The 24,904-nt window shown below is 45.3% G+C and overlaps 1 protein-coding gene across 16 annotated transcripts in view; it reads left to right on the top strand.

Moving 5' to 3' along the window:
- RBFOX1 (RNA binding fox-1 homolog 1) overlaps window positions 1–24,904 on the top strand; it is a 2,017,010-nt gene that overhangs the window by 1,817,200 nt on the left and 174,906 nt on the right. For all 16 annotated transcript variants that reach the window (XM_034670396.1, XM_034670397.1, XM_034670388.1 and 13 more), the window contains one exon: window positions 17,700–17,942. In XM_034670396.1, coding sequence (XP_034526287.1) covers window positions 17,700–17,942 — 243 coding nt within the window. The remainder of the gene's footprint in view (window positions 1–17,699; window positions 17,943–24,904) is intronic.

Raw genomic sequence — 24,904 nt, 5'->3', positions numbered from 1 at the left:
TTTAAAAGCCTTTTACCTCTCCTGTCCCCAAATAGGTACTTTAGACAGATTCTCAGAGCCTTGGGAGCTTTGTCGGATTTGGTAAAGTGAAAGTTATGTTCTTTTCAGAAGCAGCCTTCTGTGAAGGCTGTCTTGGGGTTGATGCAGAAATTGTGCAGAAAGGGTCAGGTAAAGTGAAGAATTTTAAGATCACAAACATTGGATGAGGAGTGGTTTTGGGATCAAGCTTCTTTTTTCTGGGTTCATCTCCATAAGGACATTTCTAAAGATGTTCTCCTTTGGTGCCAAGATGGTGGCTTGGTTTTACGAAGGGGCCGGAGCTTCAGACTGGAATGGTCTGAGTTCAACCCCCCTCTGCCCATCGGCTGGTCTGTGGTAGATACGGACCCACTGCAGTTCTATGGCCCCCGAATCGATGGGCATTACCAGTACGAGCCAACAGAAATAGAGTGAGGGCCACAAACAGGAATCACATGTGTAGGTTTTCTGTTTTGTTAATTTTCTGGTAGCCACATTAAGCAACAGGTGAATTTAATTTCAGTATTTTATCCAATCCAGTATGTCTCAACATATAGCCAAGAATGTTTTATTTGACACAGTATGTCCACACTTATCATTTCAACATGCCATCAGAATAAAACTATTAGAGAGATGTTTTACATTATTTTCCTTATACCATGTCTCTGAAACCGCATGTGCATTCCACACTTACAGTCTGCCTCACTTTGGATCAGCCACGTTGCAGTTGCTCACTCACCACACACGCTAATGGCTACCACATTAGGACAGTGCAGGGTGAAACCACAGTGCCAGGACAGATCTCTCAAGCTCTTAAACTTATCCTACTGGGATTACAAGATGTGCTTCAGAGAGATCGAATGAGAGCGCATGAAAATTGTTACATGGATCAGCATCTTCCTTTAAAGTGTAAAGAACGGAATGAGAGGACAGGATATTGCATCGTTCTGGTTGGCTGGATTGTTATATTTCTTTCACTGGACCGCAGGGTCATGCAGTAGGGAGTGACTTCACTTAACACCATGTCTCCCGTGACTAGCACATAGTAGGTGTATCATTTTCCTGCAGTTGCTCTAACAAAGTACTACAAACTGGATGGCTTCAATAACAAAAAATTATTGTTTCAAGAGTTCTGGAAGCCGGAAGATCAAGGTCGTAGCAGGGTTGGTCTTTCTGAGGGCTGTGAGGAAGAATCTGCTTCCAGGCTTCTCTCCTGCTTCGGGTGGCCTGTTGGCCATCTTTGGCATCTCTTGGCTGTAGATCCATCATCTCCATCTCTACTTTCATCTTCACTCGGTGTTCTCCTCCTGTGCATGTCTGTGTCCACATTTCCCCTTCTTATAAGAAGCCGTATTGGATTAGGCGGCCCACCCTACTCCAATGTGAACTCATTTTAACATAACTAATTACATTTGCAACACTGTCTTCCCAAATAAGGTCACATTCTGAGATACTGGGAGCTGGGACTTCAACATTTAAGTTTGGGGGAGACACAATTCAATTCATAACAGTAGGTGTTCAGTAACCTTAAGTCAGATATGTAAATCAGTAAGGCTTGAATGTGAGGACCACCTTTTGTCTGTTTGGTGTAGATTCCAAGAGTATTCCATTCTGTCTCAAGATGATAAGCATGTCAAAAATCAAATAAGGAGAACTGGTTAGTGAAGAGGATGAATGTCGCTAATGAGCAGGTGCCCTGCAAAAACACATACTACGCAGTCACATTTGAAAATATTGTCAGGCTATTCCTTGAAGACGTTTTGAATTAAAATCACTTGACTTTCATCAGCCTCAGTTTTCTGAGCTGTGGCTATCTTGGAGTCATTTGGATAAATTAACTTGAATGTCATATGCTGTGCACAGAGTGATCACACAATTTTTTGGCCAGATTGCCACACTGTTCATATCTGAATAAAATGTCTTACCACTAGGCAAAATTGTCTCCTATATGCAAATAAGGCAAACTTTTTCCATGTTTTCCAAAACCTCTTTTTCTAAGTCAGTCTGGCCCTGTTCTACTCCAAACTATGTGACCCACGCAGCTCGGCATTCAATCAAGAAGACATTCCTATGGGCGCCTGGGTGGCTCAGTTGGTTAAGTATCTGCCTTCAGTTCAGGTCATGATCCCAGGGTCCCGGAATCGAGTCCTGCATCGGGCTCCCTGCTCAGCGGAGTGTGTGCTTCTCCCTCTGCTCATGCTCATTCTCTCTCTCTTTCTGTCTGTCTCACAAAAATAAATAAAATCTTTAAGAAGACATCCCTCATATATCACACATCCTTAGCTACAGAAAACTAATATTTATGCACTGACCACACATATGTGAGGAATTCAAAGTGCTCTGGTCTCAAGTGGTACTTTGCCTGAGGACCATGGGCTCAGAGACCCTTGTGTTGGGACAGGGCCAGTGACTGGACGTCACCGGTTTCATTCCCTTTGAACTTCCTTAAAAGCACAGTAATAACCTCAATACGGCCGTGCTTATGCTAAGTTGAGTTGTATTGAATTTGTCAAGCCAATAAAGTTCTTTGTTCTAATGATAGTTTCAATCACCCCAATGTCCACATTCAGTTTTTTTATTCTTCATGTAAAAGTTTATGAGATCAGGATGGAGGACACCCACAAGTGCATCATGCCATCAAGCCTATTGATACAGCTAGACCTGTCAGATTATATAAATGGAAAACTTAGGGAGCAGCTTGGTACAATGAAAATATACCTAGAGTTAAAATACCAGCTAGAATGTTAAGGAGCTGTGTGAACTTGGGCATGGCATTGGGTTATCTGCACTTCACCTTTGTCTTCTTTTGAATGGATATGAATGGTATCCACCTACATTCCAATACGGTATGTGAGGCTCAAACGGCTACTATGTAAGTACTCCCAGGAACCTTTCCATCAGCTAAGCTATTGGGAGCATGGTGATGAGAAGAAGGATGAGCCTCTGTCCTACTTATTTACTTAAAGTGACCACCTGTTTCCTCTGTTTATTTCTTCTATTTCAACCATTTGAGTTGCTTAAAATGAAAAAGTAATGCCAAGAGTCTATTTCAAATGATCAGTTCCTTTTCTATTATTCCCGTTCCTTTTCCTTCCCTTGAATAGCTTCAGCCTGGTTTGTATCATCATTGCGTTTACTCTGTGATTTAACCAAAACATTTTATAAGCATTCACTCCGTGCATGCCATTCTGACAGTGCTGGGAATATGGTTCTCAGTAAAACAGACCTGGGTCTCTGCCCCCTAGGCTTTTATGGTCCATTAGCCTCCAGGTCTGTGTCTCAGTCCTATATTTTGTGGGTCCTGCGGCTCTGAAAATAGCCACAGCACTTTCTTTTACTCCTTTTTCACTGATTCTACCACTCTGGGTGTGAGGTATTTCCTCCTACTGCAACAATGCAAATGGCCTTCCCACATATTGTTTTGCCAACCTGTTTGATGATAAAATACCACCTGCTTATTTCCTGCTCACCTTCAACTCTTGGTTTAAACATCTGTTCTTCCGGAAAGCCCTCCTTGATAAACCATCGGGGATAGGGGAAACCCTTCAGCACCGTGTATTTATCTTCTCATGGCACATATCCCATTGCACTGCAAATTTCTGGACATCCTAAGTGCCCCGCGAGCCGGTAGCCACGAGGGTCCTGAACCGTGTCTCTCCTCATCAACACTGTAGCCTCTGAACCTAGCGCAGGACTTGCCACCTAGAAGATCCCCAATACCTAGCTGCTGAGACAATTGCATGACTATGACACTCTTGCCTATTTGAATAGTTCATTGCCCTTGCTTTCTGGCAGTCTTTCCTAATTTCATTTCTTCCAAGTCCAAGTATAATTCATTTTATGACAGCCTTTTTTTCCAGTTGGCAAACTATTAGAGGCTAAATCTTATGCAATATACCATGAAAGACAAGGTCATATTTTATCATCTTGGCCTGTTGCTGTAACCAGATTAGACATCTTTCTACAAGTGAGGTGAATGCAAGCCAACAGATATTTATCATGTCAAACACCTGATTACAAAATATGGAAGACAAAGAGGAAAGTGTTAAAGAGGAATCCGACAAGTACCTGCCCTGAAGGAGTTTATAATCTTATGAGAGGCCAATGATATTCATGTGAGGAAATTGGGTAATTAAGAATACATTCAAGTGTTTGATTCTGTAAATTTGTTATAAACTATGTCCGGGTGGTAGGGACGTTCTATGTCTTAACTGCACCACGTCTCCTCAAGGTCATGGCTGAATAATAATATCAGCTATGCTGAGGCATCCAGCTTTGAGGAAGACTACAGAAGTAGAAATGTTGATTAGTGGCACTGGAACGTAAACTTTTCTGATGGGTAGAAAACTCAGTTTCCATAATGTGGTACAAAAGGAAATGATTCTGAATCCATTCATGTGCAAGACAATGGTATCTACTCCTCCCACAGGTTTCTATGTAGAATGCTTACTTTGCTCTCTGCAAAAGGGTATATGATTCCCTTTCTAGCTGTGTGACTTAATGCTCCCAATTTTCTAAATCTAGTGGCAGACCCCCAGTGACATTCTTAGTACTTATGCTTTACTCAGCCACATTGGCGGTGGAGCTGTACCTCTCTAAGCTACTTGGTGCTGTCTGTATGGATAGTGACCTCCTGTCTTACAAAGACAATTGCTTCACATCAAATCTATCAATTTTCCATTTTAGAAGGAGGCAGAGAACCCTTTGGATAGCTAAGATGGAATAGGCAATAGTGATATCATCCCATGTCGTATCTGCAGAGTATCTGTAAGCAAGCTGTCTACGGGAACAAAATCCATCCTTTTCTTTTTGTGGATTTGGCCGACTGTAGTAGTATTCACAATGGTGCAAGTCATTGAAATTCATCTTGAATATGAATTTGACACTGATATTACCCTGGTGGTGGTGGTGGTGGTGGTGGCGGCGGCAGCAAGAGCTTTTTCCCCTTCTTTAGAAAGTAGCTAGCTGGGAGAGGAGATGGAGTGTGAAAGTTAAAGTCAGCTCCAGATTGAAGCTTTCCTCCATACCCAGGAGGTAAAGAATCCTTATTGAATTATAATTGAAGATGCATTTGTCTGTTCATTCCCTTATGAAAATAGTTTTTGCTGATATTTATTTGCTTGGTCAATTTTCTACTTGTCCATCTGCCCTTCTGCCTGTGTCACTCTATTTGTGACAGGGGTGGGCAGTTCCACTGTCACTGTAGGGTAGATGGCAGTGGCCACTTTGCCATGGCATCGATAGTAAAGGACCCCCAAAAGCTGGACTTGTCCTACCCTAACTTCTCATTGTGTTTGCAGCAGCATAAAGCCGTGGTCCTACAATGTCAATTTCCTAATTTCGACAGTGTACTATAGTTATGCAAGACCTTATCATTGGGGGGAAACTGAATAAAGGGTACACAAGAACTTCCTCTAATTTTTTTTCAACTTCCTGCTTTGAGTTCAGAATTGGATTGGTACAAGAGGAGTTTCATCATGCACTATTGGAGTGACCTCAGATTATTTGCTTAACCTTTCAAAGCCACCCATCTATACAGTGAAGATAAAGATTGTGACCACATTACGGGGCTGTGGGTTGCACTGAGGGAATTACATTTGTAGAACATTTAGAACATTTATAGAACATAAGTTGCATGTCTAGAACATTAGTGGCGATTACATATCATGAGCCCTTCTAATTATATTATTGTTGTTATCAATCATGTTATAATCACCATTATCATAATTAACCCTATTAATACTCCTTTGGATTCTGAATCTTGGAATGGCAGGAACAAAGATCCCTTGCCTTTCTGGTAGCCTCTCACTTGAGCTAAAATACTTCAGGGATTTGCCAGAAAATATTTTGTGACTGAATAGCCCCACCTTAGCCCTTACAAGTATCATCCTTCATCTTAGCCAACAAAAAGGTCAATCATAGCATATTTGAAAGTACCTCAACTTTGGAGAAAGACCTGGATTTGAGGTCTGCATCTAACATATACTAGCTTCGAAACCTTGTGCTTTCTTATCTGTGAAATGGGTGTGATAAAAACAAGTTTCCTGAAAATATACTTCCCGTCGAGATGAAGTTAAATAATATATATAAAGTGACTAACATTGTCCGATGCTCAGAAAGAACTCAATGAATACCAGCTGCTCTGGCTGTAACTTTTTTATTAGTATTTGGAAATAATAATAAGCCATTCACAGCTAATTCACAGACAGGTGAATTCACATACAGACAGGTGAAACCCTATGTTTCATGACCGTCCAACAAGAAGTCCTTCAGTACAATGTTGGACTATCCCAGTGGAGATTTTTTTTTTTAACAGTGCAGAGCAACATTTAATGGTTTGACCTTGTTTTTCCATGCCCTGTGTTGCTGGGTAAGTTGGAGCATGTCTTAGTATCAAGGACAAAGGAATTGGCTTGGGAATTCATTTTTCGTTCAACAGAACTTTTGAATATATGCGTGCTCAGGCCACTGTTTGAAATGCTTGGGACAAGAGTGATGAGAAAAACAGATGAGGTTCCTGTCCTCATAGAGTTTATAGTCTACTTGGAGACAGACCTCAAAAATATATATAATATAAAGGTATATAGAATGTCAAAATCAAAATGTACAGAATGTCAAACCTGGACAAGGGTTTGAAGGGACAAGTCAGGGTCCTCTGAGAACCAGGGGCGATGGTGAGCAAGATGAGAAAACCTATATTTTTAACTGCCCGATGCTGTTGGTTGGGGTCTTCACTTGCTCCAGAGGCTGGAACCTTTTAATTTTTTAAAAGACAAGCATATTTCCCTTTGGAAATATCACCTCCTGAGCAACCTTAGTGCCTTGCACTAAGGGCCATAAATATTTGATGGTCGCTAACTTTTAAGGAGTTGAGAAAAACCACCTCTACATTGCCTTCTGTGACTCCAAATGGAAAATCAGGATGGAACATTTTGCAAACATGACACCTTGTCAGTGCAAGCCTGCCGCCCACTCGGCTGGTTTGTATTTCTGGGGCTGGTGTTTGTCAGCCACAGAAAGATGGCTTCTGGCCTCTCTCTCTTGCTTCCCTGTTGAGGCCAGGGAAGTGAAATGAAACAAATTGCTTTCACTTGAATCTATGACGTGGATTCGTGTTATCTTTGCTGTTTGTTTGTTTTTTCCAGTTCTGGCCTCAGAGCCATCTCAGAGTTCCTTGTTGAAGAGATGCTACTCTGTGAGCTGGCGTAGTTGAGGAAACCAGGCTTTGTATGTTACCTAACTGAGGTCAGATTTGAACCCATTTCCAACTGCTTTAGGAAATCGAGCTTAGGAGTCTGACAGATTTGGCTAACTAGCACTTCCCAGTTGTGCGAGTTCGAGGAAGTAACTCCACCTCCCTTAGAAAAGGAATAACGGTATTGGGTTCTTGTTAGAAGAGGTGATGTAAGCAAAGCTCTTTGTTGAGTTTTATATCCTCAGTGCTTAGAACAATGACTGGGACATAGTTGGTGCTCAAGAGAAGTTTTCTTATCGTCATCATCATCTCCATCTTCATTATCCTCCTCATCTCCATCATCATCATAATCGCCCCCTGACACCACCACCATCATCATCTCCATCTTCATCTTAGTATGGATTCAGTGGCAGGAACTCTTCACTACGACCAGGTGAGGTTCAAATCTTGGTTCTGGTACTTAACTGACGTATCAGATTCCGTAGTAGGAGATAGTTTTTCACTTGTTTGGAGCCTCGGTTCTCTTTTCTTTAAAAGGGACCATACCTCCTATCAAAAGGGGCTGATCGTGAGGATTGGAGGGCTGAGCAGACGCCTGGCACCTGATGGGTGAGGACCTGACGTATGTCTCCATGTATGCTCCAGACATACACTTTGCCGGATAGAAGGAGGACTGATTTCATCCCCACAATAGGAAATGTACTCATGGAACTTATTAGGTTATAAAAAACAGTCCTATAGATTTTCCCCCTAAAGCATTCCAAGAGCCTCACTGGGAAGAAGACTACATATTATTACTTATATTTATAAATAAGGAAACTGAGGCACATGAGGGTTGAATGACTTGCCGATAATTCTATCATTATACTCCTGACTTCTCTTCATTTGACTTTGACTCTATAGCCACAGTTCTAGTAAAAGGTCAAATGGTAACACACGCTGGAAATTACTAGCATAGTGATTTTAATTTTAAGTATTTTACTGCAATCCATAAAAGATTTTACATCTGAACCCAATTCATCCACATAAAAGTTTCATCAAACAATACTAACTCTTACCATTTTATTCCATTCTATTCTTTTCCAGCGTGGTATAGTTTATTTCACTTAAAGAATGTTGGTGTGATAACTCCCTACATGGTTTTTACAGCCCAAGGGATCACTCCTATAATTTGAAAAACGCAGAACTCTTTCCCCCAGGGTGGCAGAATGACCCAGGGCAGCTCTACACAGCGTCCATGCCCCGATCCCACCCTCAGAGATTTGAAGGCAGTGGGTCTGGGGTGGAGTCCTGGTGTCTAATTTTTTTAGTAAAAATACCCCCAAGTGACTCTGGTGGTCCACTGACTAAGGACCAGGGTCCAATTGTGTCTCCCTGATTGTTCCCACTTGAAACACTCCTCTCTATTTAGTGGTTTGTTGGTTGATTTTTTTGTGTATTTCCTCCATCACTCCCAGGAAGATACTTCACCAGGGAATTTGTCTGCCTTGGTCTCATGCCTCTTTCCCAGTTGAAAGACAGAAGTTTGGCTTTTCAGTGATCTGTGAGCCCAGGGGGCTTATGACTCCTGAGAGTGACTGCTGGCTCCACATGTTGGGCTGGAGCGTGGGAAAGAAGGGGGTCTGGTCCTCTGTGGTTGCACAGCTCTGAGACGGGGGCCGACATGTCCCTGTAAGGAACCTACGTGGGCTGCTTGTCTTAATTCTGTAGCAGAGGAGTCCCGGGAGTATGATTAGAAATGGAAATGGAAGGATGGCACAGATACTGTTGATCCAGATTTTCTTTCCAACACTGGGGAACTTGGAATTAAAAAAAAAAAAAAATCACCCAGGGGCTACCTGAACTAGGGACACACCAGCAGGAGGGTTGAATTCTTCCAGGCAGCTTCTCCCGCCCTCACCCACTCCTCCGTTATACAATTTAATTACACGTTTAATCACTTTAGAAACCCCATCCATTCCCTCCAGTGTAGCGAGATCTCTCCTCTTCTTAGCAAGGCGTCTCGGTGATAAGCAGCTGTCCACGGGAAGGGTGGATGGGACTCCTGAAACTCTCCCTCAGCGAGCAAGAAAGACATGGCCAAAGAAAAACTGAAATTGTTTTGACGTTTCACTCTGGTTGTTGTAGTTTTAATAATAAAGAAAGAACAAAGTATTTGTAGCTTTAAATAAAGAGGCAGCATTTGGCATTGAAATCACTGGGGATTTTTGTACGCAGTTTTGTTTTTGCTCATTTGAAAGGGAAGAAAAGAATGAGCTAAGAGGAGAAGTTCAAGAAAAGGAGAATGCAAGACCCCTAGACTTGTCCTTCATAGTATCGATCACCAAGGCAATTTAGGGATCATCTGTGGGTTCCTTTCTTGAAAGCCCGCTGCCCCTCTTGACTACATAATAGGGACATAAGTGGTCTTGAGTTTTGCATCGCCGCGTGATGAATGAATCTGTTTATATAGTGCATACTATAAGCCAAGCCCTGTGTGTGTTTGTTTTGTTATGATTTGGTTTTTATTTTGATCCTTACAATCACACTGTGAAGGCACCCATCATTATCCCTACTCAACAGAGGCAAAAACTGGAGCCCAGAGCATTGCAACTACCTGCTTAAGGTCACACAGCTAGCCTGCAAAGGAGCAGGGCTTCCGAATCACCCAAGCCATCGTCAGTTACAGTATTTTAAGATCAATTTACAATTAACCACTCAGCTTTGTTATAAAATCATTCCTTCTGTTCTCAGGGCATTTCTTTAAATTTTCCTATCCTTATCTCTCTCGTCTCTGAGCTCTTTCTTCATCCTGCCTCTGTCTCTTCCCCTGCTACCCTTGGCACCCCCCACCCCTCTTAAAAATATAAAACAAAATAGGATAGTAAGCAAGCTCCCCGGTGGATTTCATAACTTTGCATACCATATATTTAGTTTAGTAATGAAAAATTCCAGCTCCAGGCAATGCATAGGATAGCATTTCTAATGTTTTTTAAACAGCTATTAATGTAGGCGAGCGCTGTGTGTGTGTGTGTGTGTGTGTGTGTGTGTGTGTGTGTGTTTTCTGCCTCCGCTATATAATCATCTGCTCAGTGTGCACCCTGAAACTGAGCACAGGAGCCAGAGGAGGGGCGAGCCGTGATTGATGGGCCAGGCCTCGCTGGCGGAAAAGAGTCCCATCTGGGGTTGGTTTTGGGAGCAGTCAGATGTTGAGGGGGAGGTCAGCCAGGCAGCCTCAGCTCCCCTCCTTCACCATCCAGCCATCCACACGTTGCACAGAGCGCACACCCTCGCTCGTAGCTGAGGCTTGCTTCGGGCAGATGCTTTGTGGTGTGGGGCTAGAACAGCTGCTAAGTTTATGGAGGAGAAAGGAAGCAGGATGGTGCAGCAGGTATTTTTCCCGATTTTATATTTCACTCGAAATTGTGATGTGAATGAAACTGAAGCCTTGCCTTGTGTTAAGTCTCTGTTGCTCTCTGCCATACATACTCTGCTCCTTGAATCCTGCGGGGGGCGGGGGGTGGGGGATTTCAGCCAAGTGTGTGTGTGTGTGTGTGTGCGCGTGTGTGTGTGTGTGTGTGAGAGAGAGAGAGAGAGAGAGAGAGAGAGCTTTCTGCTTGATGTGCCTAACTGAGCTGGTCTGAGAACGAGCAGGTTAATGGTGTAATTTTGCATTTTCTTCTTTGTCTCAGTGCCCCTGGGGGCATGATACAGCTTAGCTCTTTTTCAGTCAGGCACTGGAGGCTTTCTCTGAATATGCGCAATTTCTTGCCACAGAAGTAGAACGGACCACGCTACAAAACTAAAGTAAAACCGTCAGCAAGATGGGAAACTGCAGGCAGCCAAGAAGGAAGGCTTTCTTCCAGGAGTCTGTGTTGGCGGGGGGTCCCTCCGGGAGTGGCTGCTTTTCTTGGCTGTGTGGACAGATACAATCACTGGTTTATTAGGGCCGGACAATTCCTGTGCATGTCTTCATTAGAAGGATTGTGTTTAGGCCAGAAGGGGTTTTTCAGGGCAAGAAATGGACGGGGGAACAAATCAATTCCAAAACCAAAAGGGGAAAACGATAATTCAAGAAGTTTGACTACTAAAGCTGGGGAAACACACACACGTACACAGGAAAAATACTTCATTATTTTAAAGTCCACCCTGGCAGCTCTGAAAGCAGGCACTTTCCCCTCTCACGAAAAGCCAGGCAGTTACATTGAAAAGAACATCCCTGCTTCACGCTCTGCCACGTAAAGACTATTTCTCAGTGGAAATGTGGTTTGCATTAGATTTGGGGCCAAAATATTTCTCAAAGTCTGACGGGCTGCCACCCTTTGTTCTGTTATTACTTTCTAAAAACGACTTTATGAAACCACCTGGGGCAATGAATTGGGAGAAGGGAGATGTCTGGGGGGTTGGGTGGGGGGAACCTCTCATTTTCTCTCTGACTCTGTCTTCTGAGCCCCCCTCGGAGAGAAAATTAAAGGTGCCGGGTGTTTCAGTGACCGAAGCAATCCTCCAGTGTTTGAAGACCGCCTCTCCGAATGTCTGCACGCAGTCGAGTCGGTGCACTAGGCTAATAGTCAGATTACGGTGTTTGTCTTAAAATAGCAATAATATCCTGGCTATTTCATGCTTCAGTAAAATATTTAAATTGAAATGGCATTTTTTTTTCCTTTGGTGACTCAGACTTGGTTGCGCTTTAATTCCTCTTGCTCTCAGTAACTAGAGTCCAAGCCACCCGTTGTGGTGTCTCAGGTAATGATGGGGTCCCACATCATCATGCTGTTGAGTTGCTGCCCTGATCGAGGCTTGTGGTGTGAGGACAGGGAAGTTTCCTTTACATTCCTAATAATTGTTCTCTGTTTCAAGTCTCTATCCACTTCCACAGCAGCAAGTGTGGACGTGAAAACCTTAAGGTCTCGGCTTTTTTTCCAAAAAAAAAATCTTTTGTGTGTTTATCAGCAACCCAGGAGAGTCCAGGCACTGAACATCTGATGTTAGGTTTGAAAATCTCTTGCGGCACTTGCTGGGTGATGTGGGGGTTCTGTGCAAAGCAGAATCACCCTCCCCAGCACCTCAGGACACCCACAAGCATCCTGACTCAGTAGATATCAGAATCCCTGTGATCATCCCACTTATTTAGGGAAAGGTGGGGCTTTGGCATTGGAGTAGAGGGAAGAAGCCAGCTTCTACAAATGAGGGAACGTCTAGCCGGCATGCTCCAAATAATTTTTGTCTGTCACTGTCACCTCCGTGAAGTTGGCTTCAGCTTTCAACCAGGAGCCTGTTCACGTGCCCAAGAGCTGCCTTGACCTGGAGTGCCAAAGGTGTCCTTAATGCGAATGTATGTTTCCAGAAAACACACTTCAGCCAAGCTAAGAATCCAGGAACATCGCTAGGGAGGAAATAAAGACATCTCTGAAGCCATTTGAAGGTGAAAAATAATTCTATAGGAAGTACAAGGATCTTAATTAAATATCAGCCATAATTAGCCCAAAGTGCAAAGGTTGGGAATATTAATTAGGGTCTCTCTGGAACAGCTGCCAGTGTTAATAAGTAACTGTGGGGGGTCCTACTAACATCTGTTTGAAGACTTCAGGAGCAGAAATGCTGTCCAGAGCCCCGTGGACTTGAACGCTACCTTTGGGCTCCTTGGCGACCATGGACACAATCCCTAGAGCTTGGTGCCCTGGGTTTGCCAAAATGGCACAAGGTTTGGTGTTGTGTCCCCAGTTGGCCCTTGCCTTTCCTAGGACAGCCTCAGAACCTTGTGAAGCTAGACCCTGGGCTTGTGGTGGCACCAATTTTCCAGGCTGCTGCTCTAACGCACACCAGCGGCTCGTCTGGCTGACGGAACACTGGTATTTCTGCATCACCAGCACCCGACTCCCCGGAAGGTGTAACACAGCACCAGCTGGGTAGCAGGTCTTGAGGCCATGCTGTATGTAGGACCAAGAGGGGTTTGTTTATTTCAAAATGGGAACAAACCTTTCCACCAGGTGATAGTCATGGGAGGTGAAAGACACCTGGTGTCCTTTCGGCTCCTGGCTTCCCTAAGAGCTACTTGTTGCTGTGACCTTGCACAATCATTTCCTGGTTTTGTACTGCAGTCTCCTTCACGGCAAAGGAATACGGGGTGAAAGAGGCAGTGCATGCAAAGCAGGGATCCTAGGTCTCCGCGAGATTAACATTTGGGGATAGGTAATCCTTTGTGGTGGGCACCGTCCCAGGCATCGTACGGTGTTTGGCACCATCCCTGGCCTCTCCGTACTAGATGTGAGCAGCAACCTGTCCCCCTGCTGGGAACAACCAAAAGTGTCTGCACACACTGTCAGATGTCCCCAGGGGAGTAGTCACCTGTGTTACCTGTGTAAGAAGTACTGACGCCAAGCCCCCAGCACAATGCCTGGCACCTTCTAGGCCTGAGAAGAAAGCAACATCCCTCAGCGTGTCTTCTGAGCACTGGTGAAAAGAAGGGCTCCCTTTCACATCAGCACAGAAGCCTGAAGCCACCTCGGATCTTCCCCTCGGCAGCCCTCTGTGCTGAGTCTGAAGTCTGCATGTGCACGTGTGTGCTTAAAGGGCAGAGGCACGAAGCTAGAAAGCATGTTCTGAAGAAGACTTCTCCATTGGGCACCATCCTTGGCACTGCCCATCTACAACTCTGGCTGAGCTTCCCTTCTTGGTTTAGGGAGAATGCACCCCCTTTTTTCTCTCTTCCGGTTTTATTGCCAATTTTATTTCCTGCAAACTTACCATTACATCTGCAATGGTGGCTTCTTAATTGATGTCCCCATATTTAGTGATAACTTTGCCACCTTGATTTAAAAACTTTTTCTGCAAGGGGCCAAAATGGTTAAATAGTTTAGATTTCGTGGGTCTCTCACAGCTACTCAACTCTGCCATCATAGCATGATGAGCAGGGCTGTGTCTCAATAAAACTTTATTTACAAAACAACCAGTGGGCCAGATTTGTCCCATAGGTCATTTGCCAACCCCTCTCCTATCCCCCCTACCCTACCACTTTATGTCCTGTTGCCAGGTTAAGCTTCTCAGAGCCCGGAGTTCATTATTCGAGCATGCATTCACTTCACAAATACTGATAAATGCCTGCTTTACAGCTAGCATGCAGTGGGACACTGGAAATGGAATGGAGAATGTGACGCAGTCCTTAGCCCTGAGGACTGTCCCAGCAAATAAGCAGGCAGTGGCAGAACTAGGAATTCTGTGAGATGTGCCCACCAGCTACAGTGGAGCATAGAGGACACACAGCTGAAAGTGTCAAGGAAGGCTTGTTGGAGGACTTGGCTTGGCACCCAAAAGGACAGTCAGGACTAGCCAGGCAAGGGAGTAGGGAAGGTTTTCCAAGCAGAGGGGCAGCCATCGGGTAGACTTGTTGGGTGTGGAGAATATGGAGTGACTGTTGGCTTCCCGAGGGCAGGCCTTTCTCCTTCCGATGCAGAGAGCACTCGGATCCCAACAGAAAGCCCTGGCAGTTTTTTTGGGAACCTGTGAGGGATAGGTCACTCTTCCTGAGATTGCTCTGCTGTGTGGAAAGGCCTGTGTGTCCCCATCGAAGTGTTTTCTGATGGAGGCAGAGGAGGGAAGCCTTTTCTTTGTGTGGGCATCTCTCTGCCGTTGCTTGTGGGATCATTTCATGCTCTCCTACGGGGCCACACCTGGAGTTTTCACAAGCCTGGCTTTCAGTTCAAAGGAGCAGCAGATCGAAGGGAGCAAGGGACTGAAACAGACCTTTGGGCGGAAGCAGAATCCGGCACGATGGACTTGCCTTTGGAGCGTTCTCAAGGTCCCAAAGGTTCTGGGGCTTCTTATCGGCCAGAAGGAAGTGGCTCCATGTGGAATCTGTGTCCAGAGGACTATGTTCCTTGAGCAGCCCTGTCAAAGGGAAGGACGCTAGTTGGATTATAAATGGGAGGGGATGTTTTTATTCTTATTAGTCCAGACTCTTTGGGTTGTAAATAACAGAAAATAAAACTATCTTTCCTGACTCATGTAAGTGAAGCAAACAGTGGTGTTATTAACTGCAGGCAAAGCTGGGTCCAAGGCTTCCTTGTGATGTCACCGGCACTCAGTGGACCTGCTTCTCAATTTCTTTTTTTTTTTTTTTAAGGTTTTATTTATTTATTCGACAGAGATAGAGACAGCCAGCGAGAGAGGGAACACAAGCAGGGGGAGTGGGAGAGGAAGAAGCAGGCTCATAGCCGAAGAGCCTGATGTGGGGCTTGATCCCATAACACCGGGATCACGCCCTGAGCCGAAGGCAGACGCTTAACCGCTGTGCCACCCAGGCGCCCCTGCTCACAATTTCTGTGTTCCATTTTCCTCTGGATTGGCTTCTGCTTTAGATGGGTCCTTCTCAAGTGACACTTTTTGGCAGCTCCATGGCTGTGTTATTTTTACAGCTACCAATCCCAGAGGAAAGGGAACTTCTTCCCCCAAACTCCAGGGAGGTTCCAGGATTCAGCCTCCTTGGTGTTGCTAGAGGTTAACTCACTAACTGGCTTAGGTAAATGAGCATGAACCCATGTTCCTGTGACTGACCATGGAACCCTGATTAGCCAGGGTCACATGACTGTGTCTGGAGGTAAGCTGAGGCAGGGCTCATCCCCATCTGCATTCTGATGGGCTGAGAGTGGACGTGTCCCCTAAAAGGAAACCAGGTGGTATTCTTGATGAAAAGACCAATACACAGGGGCACCTGGGTGGCACAGCGGTCAAGCGTCTGCCTTCGGCTCAGGGCGTGATCCCGGCGTTATGGGATCGAGCCCCACATCAGGCTCCTCTGCTATGAGTCTGCTTCTTCCTCTCCCACTCCCCCTGCTTGTGTTCCCTCTCTCGCTGACTGTCTCTATCTCTGTCAAATAAAGAAATAAAATCTTTAAAAAAAAAAAAAAAGACCAATACACAGCAATGGCAACGTGGCTTCCCAAGGATGGTCAGGGTTAACTTCCCACGTGCAGGGATCCAGCCACAGTGCACACAGACCCTTCACGGCCCCAAACACGAAGAAAAGACGTTAGACAGAAGGAAGCAAGGGCTGTGCATTTCTGCTTCCAATGGCACCGACATTTGGAGACATTCGTCTGGGGGAGGAAAGGGCGTGATGGGAATGTTTTCACTTGCAAAATGTTTTAAACTTATCCTAAGCTTAGTTCTCTTAGAAGTGTCATCTTTAACATTCTAATTAAGGTCCCTTCTAAACAAACGCACAAGCTCTGTGCACTGCTCCAAGAATAAACTTTTTTTTTTTTTTTGGTTCCCTTCTCTGTCATAATGTTTGCAGTGCACTCAAGTTGCTTTAGCTGGAGAGACTCTTGAATGCTGGTGGTGGGGACCTAGGAGATGTGAGCAATTCTGACATTTTTGCCCTGGTATCATTCTAGGAGGGCTGAAGTCACATCTAATTGACCACAGACAATGGGAGAGGCAGCTCTTTGGTGTGCTTAATTGCTAAGCTTCTCTCTCTCTCCCTGACTGTGCAATCCCATCTCTTGAGATTATGAAAAATTTGGACCTAGGGGTTACAGTTTCTGGTGCAGTGTGCGTGTGTGTGTGTCTGTGTGTGTGCGTAGGGTAGCAGAGTTACGAGGGTCTGGGTGGGGGTAGAGAGAGATAGATGTTTCCTAAAATTGAAGCATTTGAATTCAGGGGCTTTTTTTTATTCTTTTGACTTAACTGTAATGATCACACTGCATGTTTTGCCTAGATTGGAAGGGTGAATTGTTATATAATACTCTGTGCTTATAAAAAAAAATAAGGCAGGGGGCAGGGGGAGGCATTGACTAATGAGGCTGAGTTAAGTCCAGCATTTTGTAAAGATACTTAAAATTGTGACCACAGTATCACAGAGTGGCGTCTGTCCAAATTAGTTCTTGAATTTCCATTGGCTGCTTCATATTGGCACTGGGAACATCACACACACACACACACACACACACACACACACACACACACACGGTGACCATTAAAAGGACCCCCCATCCCATTATGTGAGCCAAGTCACATAAAACTTTGATTAAATTCAAATGCTTAGATGAATTGTCTGTCCTCTCAAGAGCACACACGTTCAATTTAATCTCTCTTGGCATTTTAAGTATCAAATCAAGGCTCTGCTGTCACTGGAGACAACTGCATGCTCACTTGTTCTAAAATGGGAATGAAATAAGGAGGATCTGCCAGAAAATTCTAATCGGGCAGGGCACAGACCCTCCGTCTTTGGCTATGGGGCTGGAAGACACGGGGAAAGTGACTGCACCTTGCGAGCCTCGATTTCTGCGTCTGCGCAATGGGGTTACGTCTGTATACATGCTGAGAACTGTTTCCTCATCGAGTAGGGTGAAGATGAAGTGGGGTGTATCCATCTCTGGCTCTTCGCACCATGCTGGCACCTGCAAAGTGTCGGGAGAGAGCTAGTCCTTGCGCCCCAGGGGAGGGTTCTGCCTGGTGCCCTCTCACGGTGTTCTCACCCTCTCTGCCCTTTTCTGATTTTCTTTAGGGTAATCAGGAAGCAGCAGCTGCCCCGGACACAATGGCTCAGCCTTATGCTTCGGCCCAGTTTGCTCCCCCTCAGAACGGCATCCCTGCGGAATACACGGCCCCTCATCCCCACCCCGCGCCAGAGTACACGGGCCAGACCACCGTCCCCGAGCACACGTTGAACCTGTACCCTCCCGCCCAGACGCACTCGGAGCAGAGCGCAGCGGACACCAGCGCGCAGACCGTGTCGGGCACCGCCACAGTAAGTGGGCTCGGGTCCTCGGGTGGGGGCGGGGGGGGGGCGACGGCAGTCCCTGAGGCCGGCCCTGTGGCAGCAGCTCGCCGAGTTCACCTGTCTAGAGGCCTCCTCTCCGATGACTTAATCAACACATTTTTCCTTAACTGCCTTTATTGGTAAAGGGAAACCTTCATCTAATTTCTGTTCCTATTGCCTTTTCTGGAATTCTCTCCTCTGGGTAGAATCATACACTATGTAACTTTAACAGCTTTATAGAGATATCATTTGTATACCAGAAATTCACCCATTTTTGGTGTGCGATTCACTGATTTCTAATAGATTGGCGGAGTTGTGCAACCAGGGGCTCTCACTAATTTTGGACTATTTCCACCACCCAGAAAGAACCCTTAGGCCCCTGTGCAGCTCCCCCCACCCCAGCCCCTGGCTTCTTCAGCTCCTTCATCCCTTGAAGGTTTACCTGTGTTTTTCTGTGTTTTGTGTGAGCGGTAGGGCGGGGGAGGCCTAGGCTGCAAAGGGGCAGCGCCAGAGAATTTTGCAGGGTCGTGGAATGTTCTGTATTTTGATGGTGGCCGTTTAGTTTATGCACAAGAAAGAGTATATTTTACTGCATGTGAATGCATTCAGTGGATTAAAAATAAGCAAACAAAAAAGAAACATTTTATCACCACCATAAATTTAAAAACTAGCATTGTGGGCTATTAATCCAAGATAAGCCTAAACAAAAATAATTATTAAAATTAAACACTTGTTCATTTGTGTGTGACCTAAAATAACCATGCATACCACAATGTATATGTTCATTTGAGAAACCTTGTTCTGTGGTGTTCTTTAGACGCCTGGGCACGCCAGGCCGCTAGTCTAGAACATTTTGTAGGTAGAAGGCAGTTGTGCCACTTTCTTCTGCCCCTAGGCCTCTGGAAAACCAGTATTTGTGAGGGAATTTCTTGGTTTGCAGCAGGAAATTGTTTCTTGACCCTCAAAGTAACCGTTTACTATTTTGCTACCTGGTACTTCATTTCAAGGTCAGGTTTGGAGATTTTTAAAAAATAGTATACATTCTAACATGGTCTGTTGCCTATCTCCCCTTTTTTATTTTGGTACAATATATATGTGATATGAAATTTACCATTTTAACCATTTTAACTCATATGATTCAGTGGGATTAAGAACATTCACAGTTCAGTGCAACCATCACTCTAATTCCAGAACATTTTCATCACCCCAGAAGGAATCCCCATACCCATTACGGATACTTAAAATGCCCACAATACCCATTCCCACAAATGCACTTTCTCTCTGTATGGATTTNATTCCAGAACATTTTCATCACCCCAGAAGGAATCCCTATACCCATTACGGATACTTAAAATGCCCACAATACCCATTCCCACAAATGCACTTTCTCTCTGTATGGATTTGCCCATTCTAGATATTTCGTAAAAATGGGATCATACAATTTATGACCTGTTGGTTTTGGCTTCTTTCACTTGATAGAATGTTTTCCGGGTTTATCCGCGCTGTGGCATGTATCAGTACTTTGCTCCCTTTTTATGACTGAATACTGTTCCACTGTATGCCTGTGCCACTTTTGTTTGTCCATCCATTCACTGATGGGCATTGGAGTTGTTTCCATCTTTGGGTTTTTGTGAATAGTGCTGCTATTGCCTGTTTCTATCTGGCTGTTAGACTTAGGGACGAGTTTATTAAATGGGTTTGCTGGTCTAGCACGTGTCTGCTATCGGCTGTGTTAACTACCAGGTTTATTTGTTTTTGCTTGTTTTGTGACAGGAAATGTTGGTAGGGCTTCAGAAAGTTATTTTAGGACTGAAAAAGACATGTAATAATGTCCACTCAGACATTATCTATTAAGCCTCAATATGTGCCAAGTATAGTAACCTGCCATGGGAGAGCCATTTGTTCATGCATGTTTTTAAGCCTCTACTGTGGCCAGGACTCGTACCAAGTGACGTGGTTGAACTGAGCAGAAATGATCCTTTCCCTCTTATAACTCAGTGTGAGAGTCCTGGAGTGAGCACGTGTCAATCGAACAGCCGTCTACGGGATACGTGCTCTTAAGGAAAAGACAGGTGCCGTGGAGGATTAAGATGGGCAGGGGTACCGCCTGCAGGTGAGCAGTCTGGGACTCTTTCTCCAAGAAGATGATATGTCAGCTGAGAAGATAAGCTTTCCAGGCAGAAGGAATACCAAGGTCAAGGTCCCAAGGTCGAAAAGAACTTGATTTGTTCAAAAAACTAGAAGGAGGCCAGGATGTCCAGGCCATGTGAAGGAAGTCCGGGGGTGCGGTGGCGAAGGGTGAACTGGGAGCAATCACCAGGAACTGTAGCCCACAGGCCTGGCGGGTTTGATATGTGGGTGGAATTCCACGTGAGGTGCAGTAGGAGCCACTGAGAAAGTTCGAGCCAGAAGATTTAGAAGGTGGAATCTTAAAAGGAAGGGTAGCGATGCGTACCTAAAGGAGATCTTAATCCAGTTGGGAAGTTGCGGCGTCAGTATCCTTCTCTCATAAAAAGAACTCGTTAGAGAGCAACACAAATTTAAACAGGGTGTTGGGTGTCCACGGCGCCCCAGGCACTGCAGTGCCATGAAACGGTGAGCAGACGTGCTCTCTTTCCTTAGAGAGATTTTTGGTCCGCTAGAGAATATAGGACACGTATTCTGTTATGATTGTATTGTGATAAGCTCTCGAGCATGGAGATACCAGGGGGCCAGGACTTGAGAAGTAAATGGGGATGGTTGGGGTTAGAGTGCACTGCCCACCATAAGCACTTGCAGTCAAGAGAAAGAAAAGATAGCAACTGAGGAGCGTAAGAGTTCAGAGGAAGCAGTTTGTGCAAGAGTGGATTTGGGGTCCTATTTTATGCCAAGGAGAAGGCACCTATGAGGACAGGCAGAAGGACCCAGAGCAGGAGGTAGGGAATGATGACTCAGGAGAGAAGGTGACCAAGGGTGTACACATACAGCAAGTAGTCTAGGAAAGGAGAAGAAACACTTTCTGTGTTGCTGCTTTATTAATTTATAATTGACACGCAGTAACCTGCATGTATTTAGAGCATGCAATTTGATGAGTAATGACATATGTACAGACTGTGTAACCAACATTTCCATCACCCCCAAAGCTTCCCGCTACCCCTCTACAATCTTTCCTCCCTGCTCTCTACCTCATTCCCCAGGTGGACCCACAGATCTGTTTTTTCCACTATAGCTTAGTTTTTAGTTTCTAGAATTTTAGAGCAACAAAGTCAAGCACTATGCACTCTGTTTGCCTGGCTTCTTCCACTTGGCGTCATTGCTTTTAGGTTCCTCCGTCTTGTTAGATCAGTAGCTCACTGTTTTTCATTGCCAAGTAGTAAGCCATTGTGTGGACGTGCCACGATTTGTTGGTCCATTTACTCATGGATGGGTGTTTGGGTTGTTTTCAGCTTTGGGCCACTACACATAAGGCTCCTATGAAATTTGGGGAACATTTCAGGTTTGAAGAAGAGAAATGTCTTAGTCCATTCAGGCTGCTGTAACAAAATCCCACTGACTGGCTTGCAAAGAGCAGAAATTTGTTGCTCATGGATCTGGAGGCTGTAAGGCCAAGATCAAGGTGCCAGTGTGGTTGAGTGAGAGCCCCTTCCTGGTGCATAGCTGGGACTTTTTCACTGTGTCCTCACATGGCAGAAGACGTGAGGGAGTTTTCTGGGTCTCTTTCATAAGAACACTAATCCCATTCACCTGACCCCCCCCAAAGCCCCGCCTCTTAACGCCATCACTGGGGCTTTATAATTCCAACATGTGAATGGGGAGGAGGCACAAACATTCAGACCACAGCAAGAAGAAGGAGTGGATGTGTGAGGAAACAGAGAAATCTCCAAGTCAGGAAATACTGTAAGGGGCTCCTTCTCTGTTGCCTTCATGCTCTCAGGGATGAAGTCACCATCATCAGCTGACAGAAAAGCAGAGGAGTTTGGGAGCAATAGAATGATTCCTACAATTGGACAGACATGCTAAGAATCTGGCTCAGGTGATTCCTAGAGTATCTGAGCGACAACAAGCACCTCTCTGAGCCTGGAGAATGTGAATTTGTGGAGGGTTGCCTGGCTGGCCCGTTTGTCTTCTCTAGTGATATTTGGGTGAGACAGGCTGTGCCAGGAAGTTTCAAAGCAAGGGGAACCATTCTAAACTGAAGGAGGGGGCTTACCTGGCCTCAGGGAGGGGCAGGAAGATAAAAGAAGCCATCTTGTTTTCTACCACACATGATTCCACGCATATGCTTTCCTCCCTTGGCCAAGATGGAAGGTGCTCCTGCTGCCCATGACCTACTCAGTTGTACTTTCCTGACTCGACCAAGCAGAACATGGTCTATGACAAGCATGCTTCCAAATGTGTCCGTCCTCACGCATGTACTGAGCGTACCCCCCCTTCACTCCAGGTTCTGCGTTAACCTAAGGAAGGAATTTCGCCTCTGAGTGGGTCAGGCCCATGTTCTCCCAATGCTGGAGTCCATGGCCCTGCTTTAGCATACCTAATTATTCTCCAAGCGTCGCCTTGTGCCTGGAGTTACCCTAACTGTCCTTGTGCATGGTTCTTAATGCCAGTCTGAGGGCATCGTCGAGGATATCATTTCTATGAGAAACCGAGTAGTTTTGGGTATGAGAAAACATCCATCCATCTGGTAGGCTCCAAGAACATCTAATATATGCACATGATTTAACACAGAGTGCAGAATCTGTAAAAGGGAAGCGGGATGCACCCAGAGCTCCCAACCACAGCTGAGGAAAGTACAGACAGAAAAGACTTACCAGGTCATCCTCTCCGTTCCCCAAGGGCTGAAATGAGTCCCTGCAGGACATGTTTCTGCTGGGTGTCTATTCAATGTAGGCCTCCAGACACATCGTGGATCACTGTGTTGACAGAGCCAATACTCTGTTATCTCAGCGACCGCTCCTGACAAGGTATTTTACTCTTGACATATTATAATTAGAGATTTGCAAGTAGTGAATTCTCCATGTATCTCCAATAGCAACTTAACTTCTATTTTTAACACCTCTGCAGTCTGTGTAAAGTCTCCCACCAGCCCTGGGATCTGATGGGAGAAAGAATATGGGTCCTCGAGCTAGGTCCCTGAGCTCCGGGCTCTGTTGACAAGGACAGACTCTGCTTGAGGAGCCAAGTCCCTGACCCTCAGCCACTGCCAACTACAACGTCAACTGGGTCTCCGGATTTCCTTCATACCTTTAAGAAGTGAAGACGTTGGCTGGTGATGACTTCCTGTTCTCATCCCCTTTAAAGCCTGGCTCTGCTTTGGAAGCCAGGAGTGTAGCTGAGGTGAGGGGAAAACTCAGTGCATTCCTTTTTGTCCATTGGCTACTGCTGCTGTTGGTATTATTATGTTAAATTAGTTTTAATTATTAAATTATAAATTAAATTACCATTATATTAGAGCAACTCAGGTTTGTGGTTAAAAAAGCCACACTTGAGAAAAGGGCATACAATAAAAACTAAAATTTCTTAGTGCCCACAAGCCCAGGTCTTTGTCTCCCTGCCAGAAGTTATAGTTACCAGTCCTTTATATTTCCTTCCAGAAATGTTTTGTGCCAATGGGACCATATGTGTGTGTCTTGGTCCATTCGGGCTGCTATAACAAAAATATTACAACGTGGGTGGCTTATAAACAGAAGACGTTCATTTCTCACGGTTGTGGGGCTGACGAGTCCGAGACCATGGCGGTGGCGGTGGCCGTGTCTGGTGAGGGTGCACTTCCCACTGTGTCCTCACGTGGTGGAAGGGAACGAGGGGCTCTCTGAGGCTTCTCTATGAGGGATCCACCCTTATGACCTGACCACCTCCCAAATGCCCCATCTCCCAATATCATCACCTTGGGGGGGAAAGATTTCCACATGTGAATTTTGGGGGGACACAAACATTCAGTCTATAGCAGCCTGCTTGTCTCCTTCTGTGTGTGTGTGTGTGTGTTTCTCTCTATCTCTCTGTCTCTGTGTCTCTCAATCTCTCTTCTATCTTTCTGTCTCTAAATAAAAGCTGTACATCTCTAATTCCTCTTCACAAAAGAACAGAATTGAAACCATTTGAGAGTTGTCTGCTGNTTCCTCTTCACAAAAGAACAGAATTGAAACCATTTGAGAGTTGTCTGCTGTCGGGAAAGAGGGAAGGGAAGGTGTGCTGCCATTGACTGAGGCCTGCTATGGTCCACAGACCATGATGCGTGCGGTGCACACCTCGTCTTGTTTTGCCTCCACACCGAACCCTTTAAATGATATCCATACTCCCATTTTGCACTGGGGAAACAGAGGTGCAAAGAGGCTACGGACATTGTGAGTTTGGGAGAGTTGTGCGTGGCAGGATGGAGAGCCTCGCCCAGGTCTGTTTCATGTCAAAGTCTGGCCTCTTTCCTCAGTCTCCGGGGTATTCCCCACAAGGGCTCCCGGGAGGCAGCATAGGTGACCAATGCCCAAGACCAGGGTGAACAATCTAAAATTCTTCTGGTTTCTTCAGTCCTGCTCTCCAATTGAAAGTAGCAGGTCAGTGAAGAACATGGACTCCAGATTTGTTGGGATTAGACCTTCTGCGGCACCATTTGGGCTGGAGAATTTGACCTCTCTGCTCGTGTTATCCCTAGTGTTCCCTTCCTCCACTGGGGTTCTCCCCTTCTCCAAACCCCCTTCCTCTTCCCTTCTAAACACCCCTCAGAACTGCATTGGAGAACACCAGAGAGTTCCTCTCTCTGGCAGAGGATTTCGGCCTCACCTGCTCACATTTAAAGTTTGGCGAAATCATTGAGGGATGCCTGTCTAAAGATAGGCTGAGTAGCCACATCAAAACAGTAAAGGGGGAATAGCAATCTCAAGAATAGTAGTCTTTGCTCAGTGAGTGTCAGACTATGTCCTAAGCACTTTTCAGGCACAATCTCAAGTCACCTTGACTGTTTATCACCCCCCCCC

Source organism: Ailuropoda melanoleuca, chromosome 10 (genome assembly GCF_002007445.2).
Source record: "Ailuropoda melanoleuca isolate Jingjing chromosome 10, ASM200744v2, whole genome shotgun sequence".
Lineage (NCBI taxonomy): Eukaryota > Metazoa > Chordata > Mammalia > Carnivora > Ursidae > Ailuropoda > Ailuropoda melanoleuca.
Note: the sequence above shows the minus strand (reverse complement) of the source record. Positions and strands in the feature narration are given on the sequence as shown.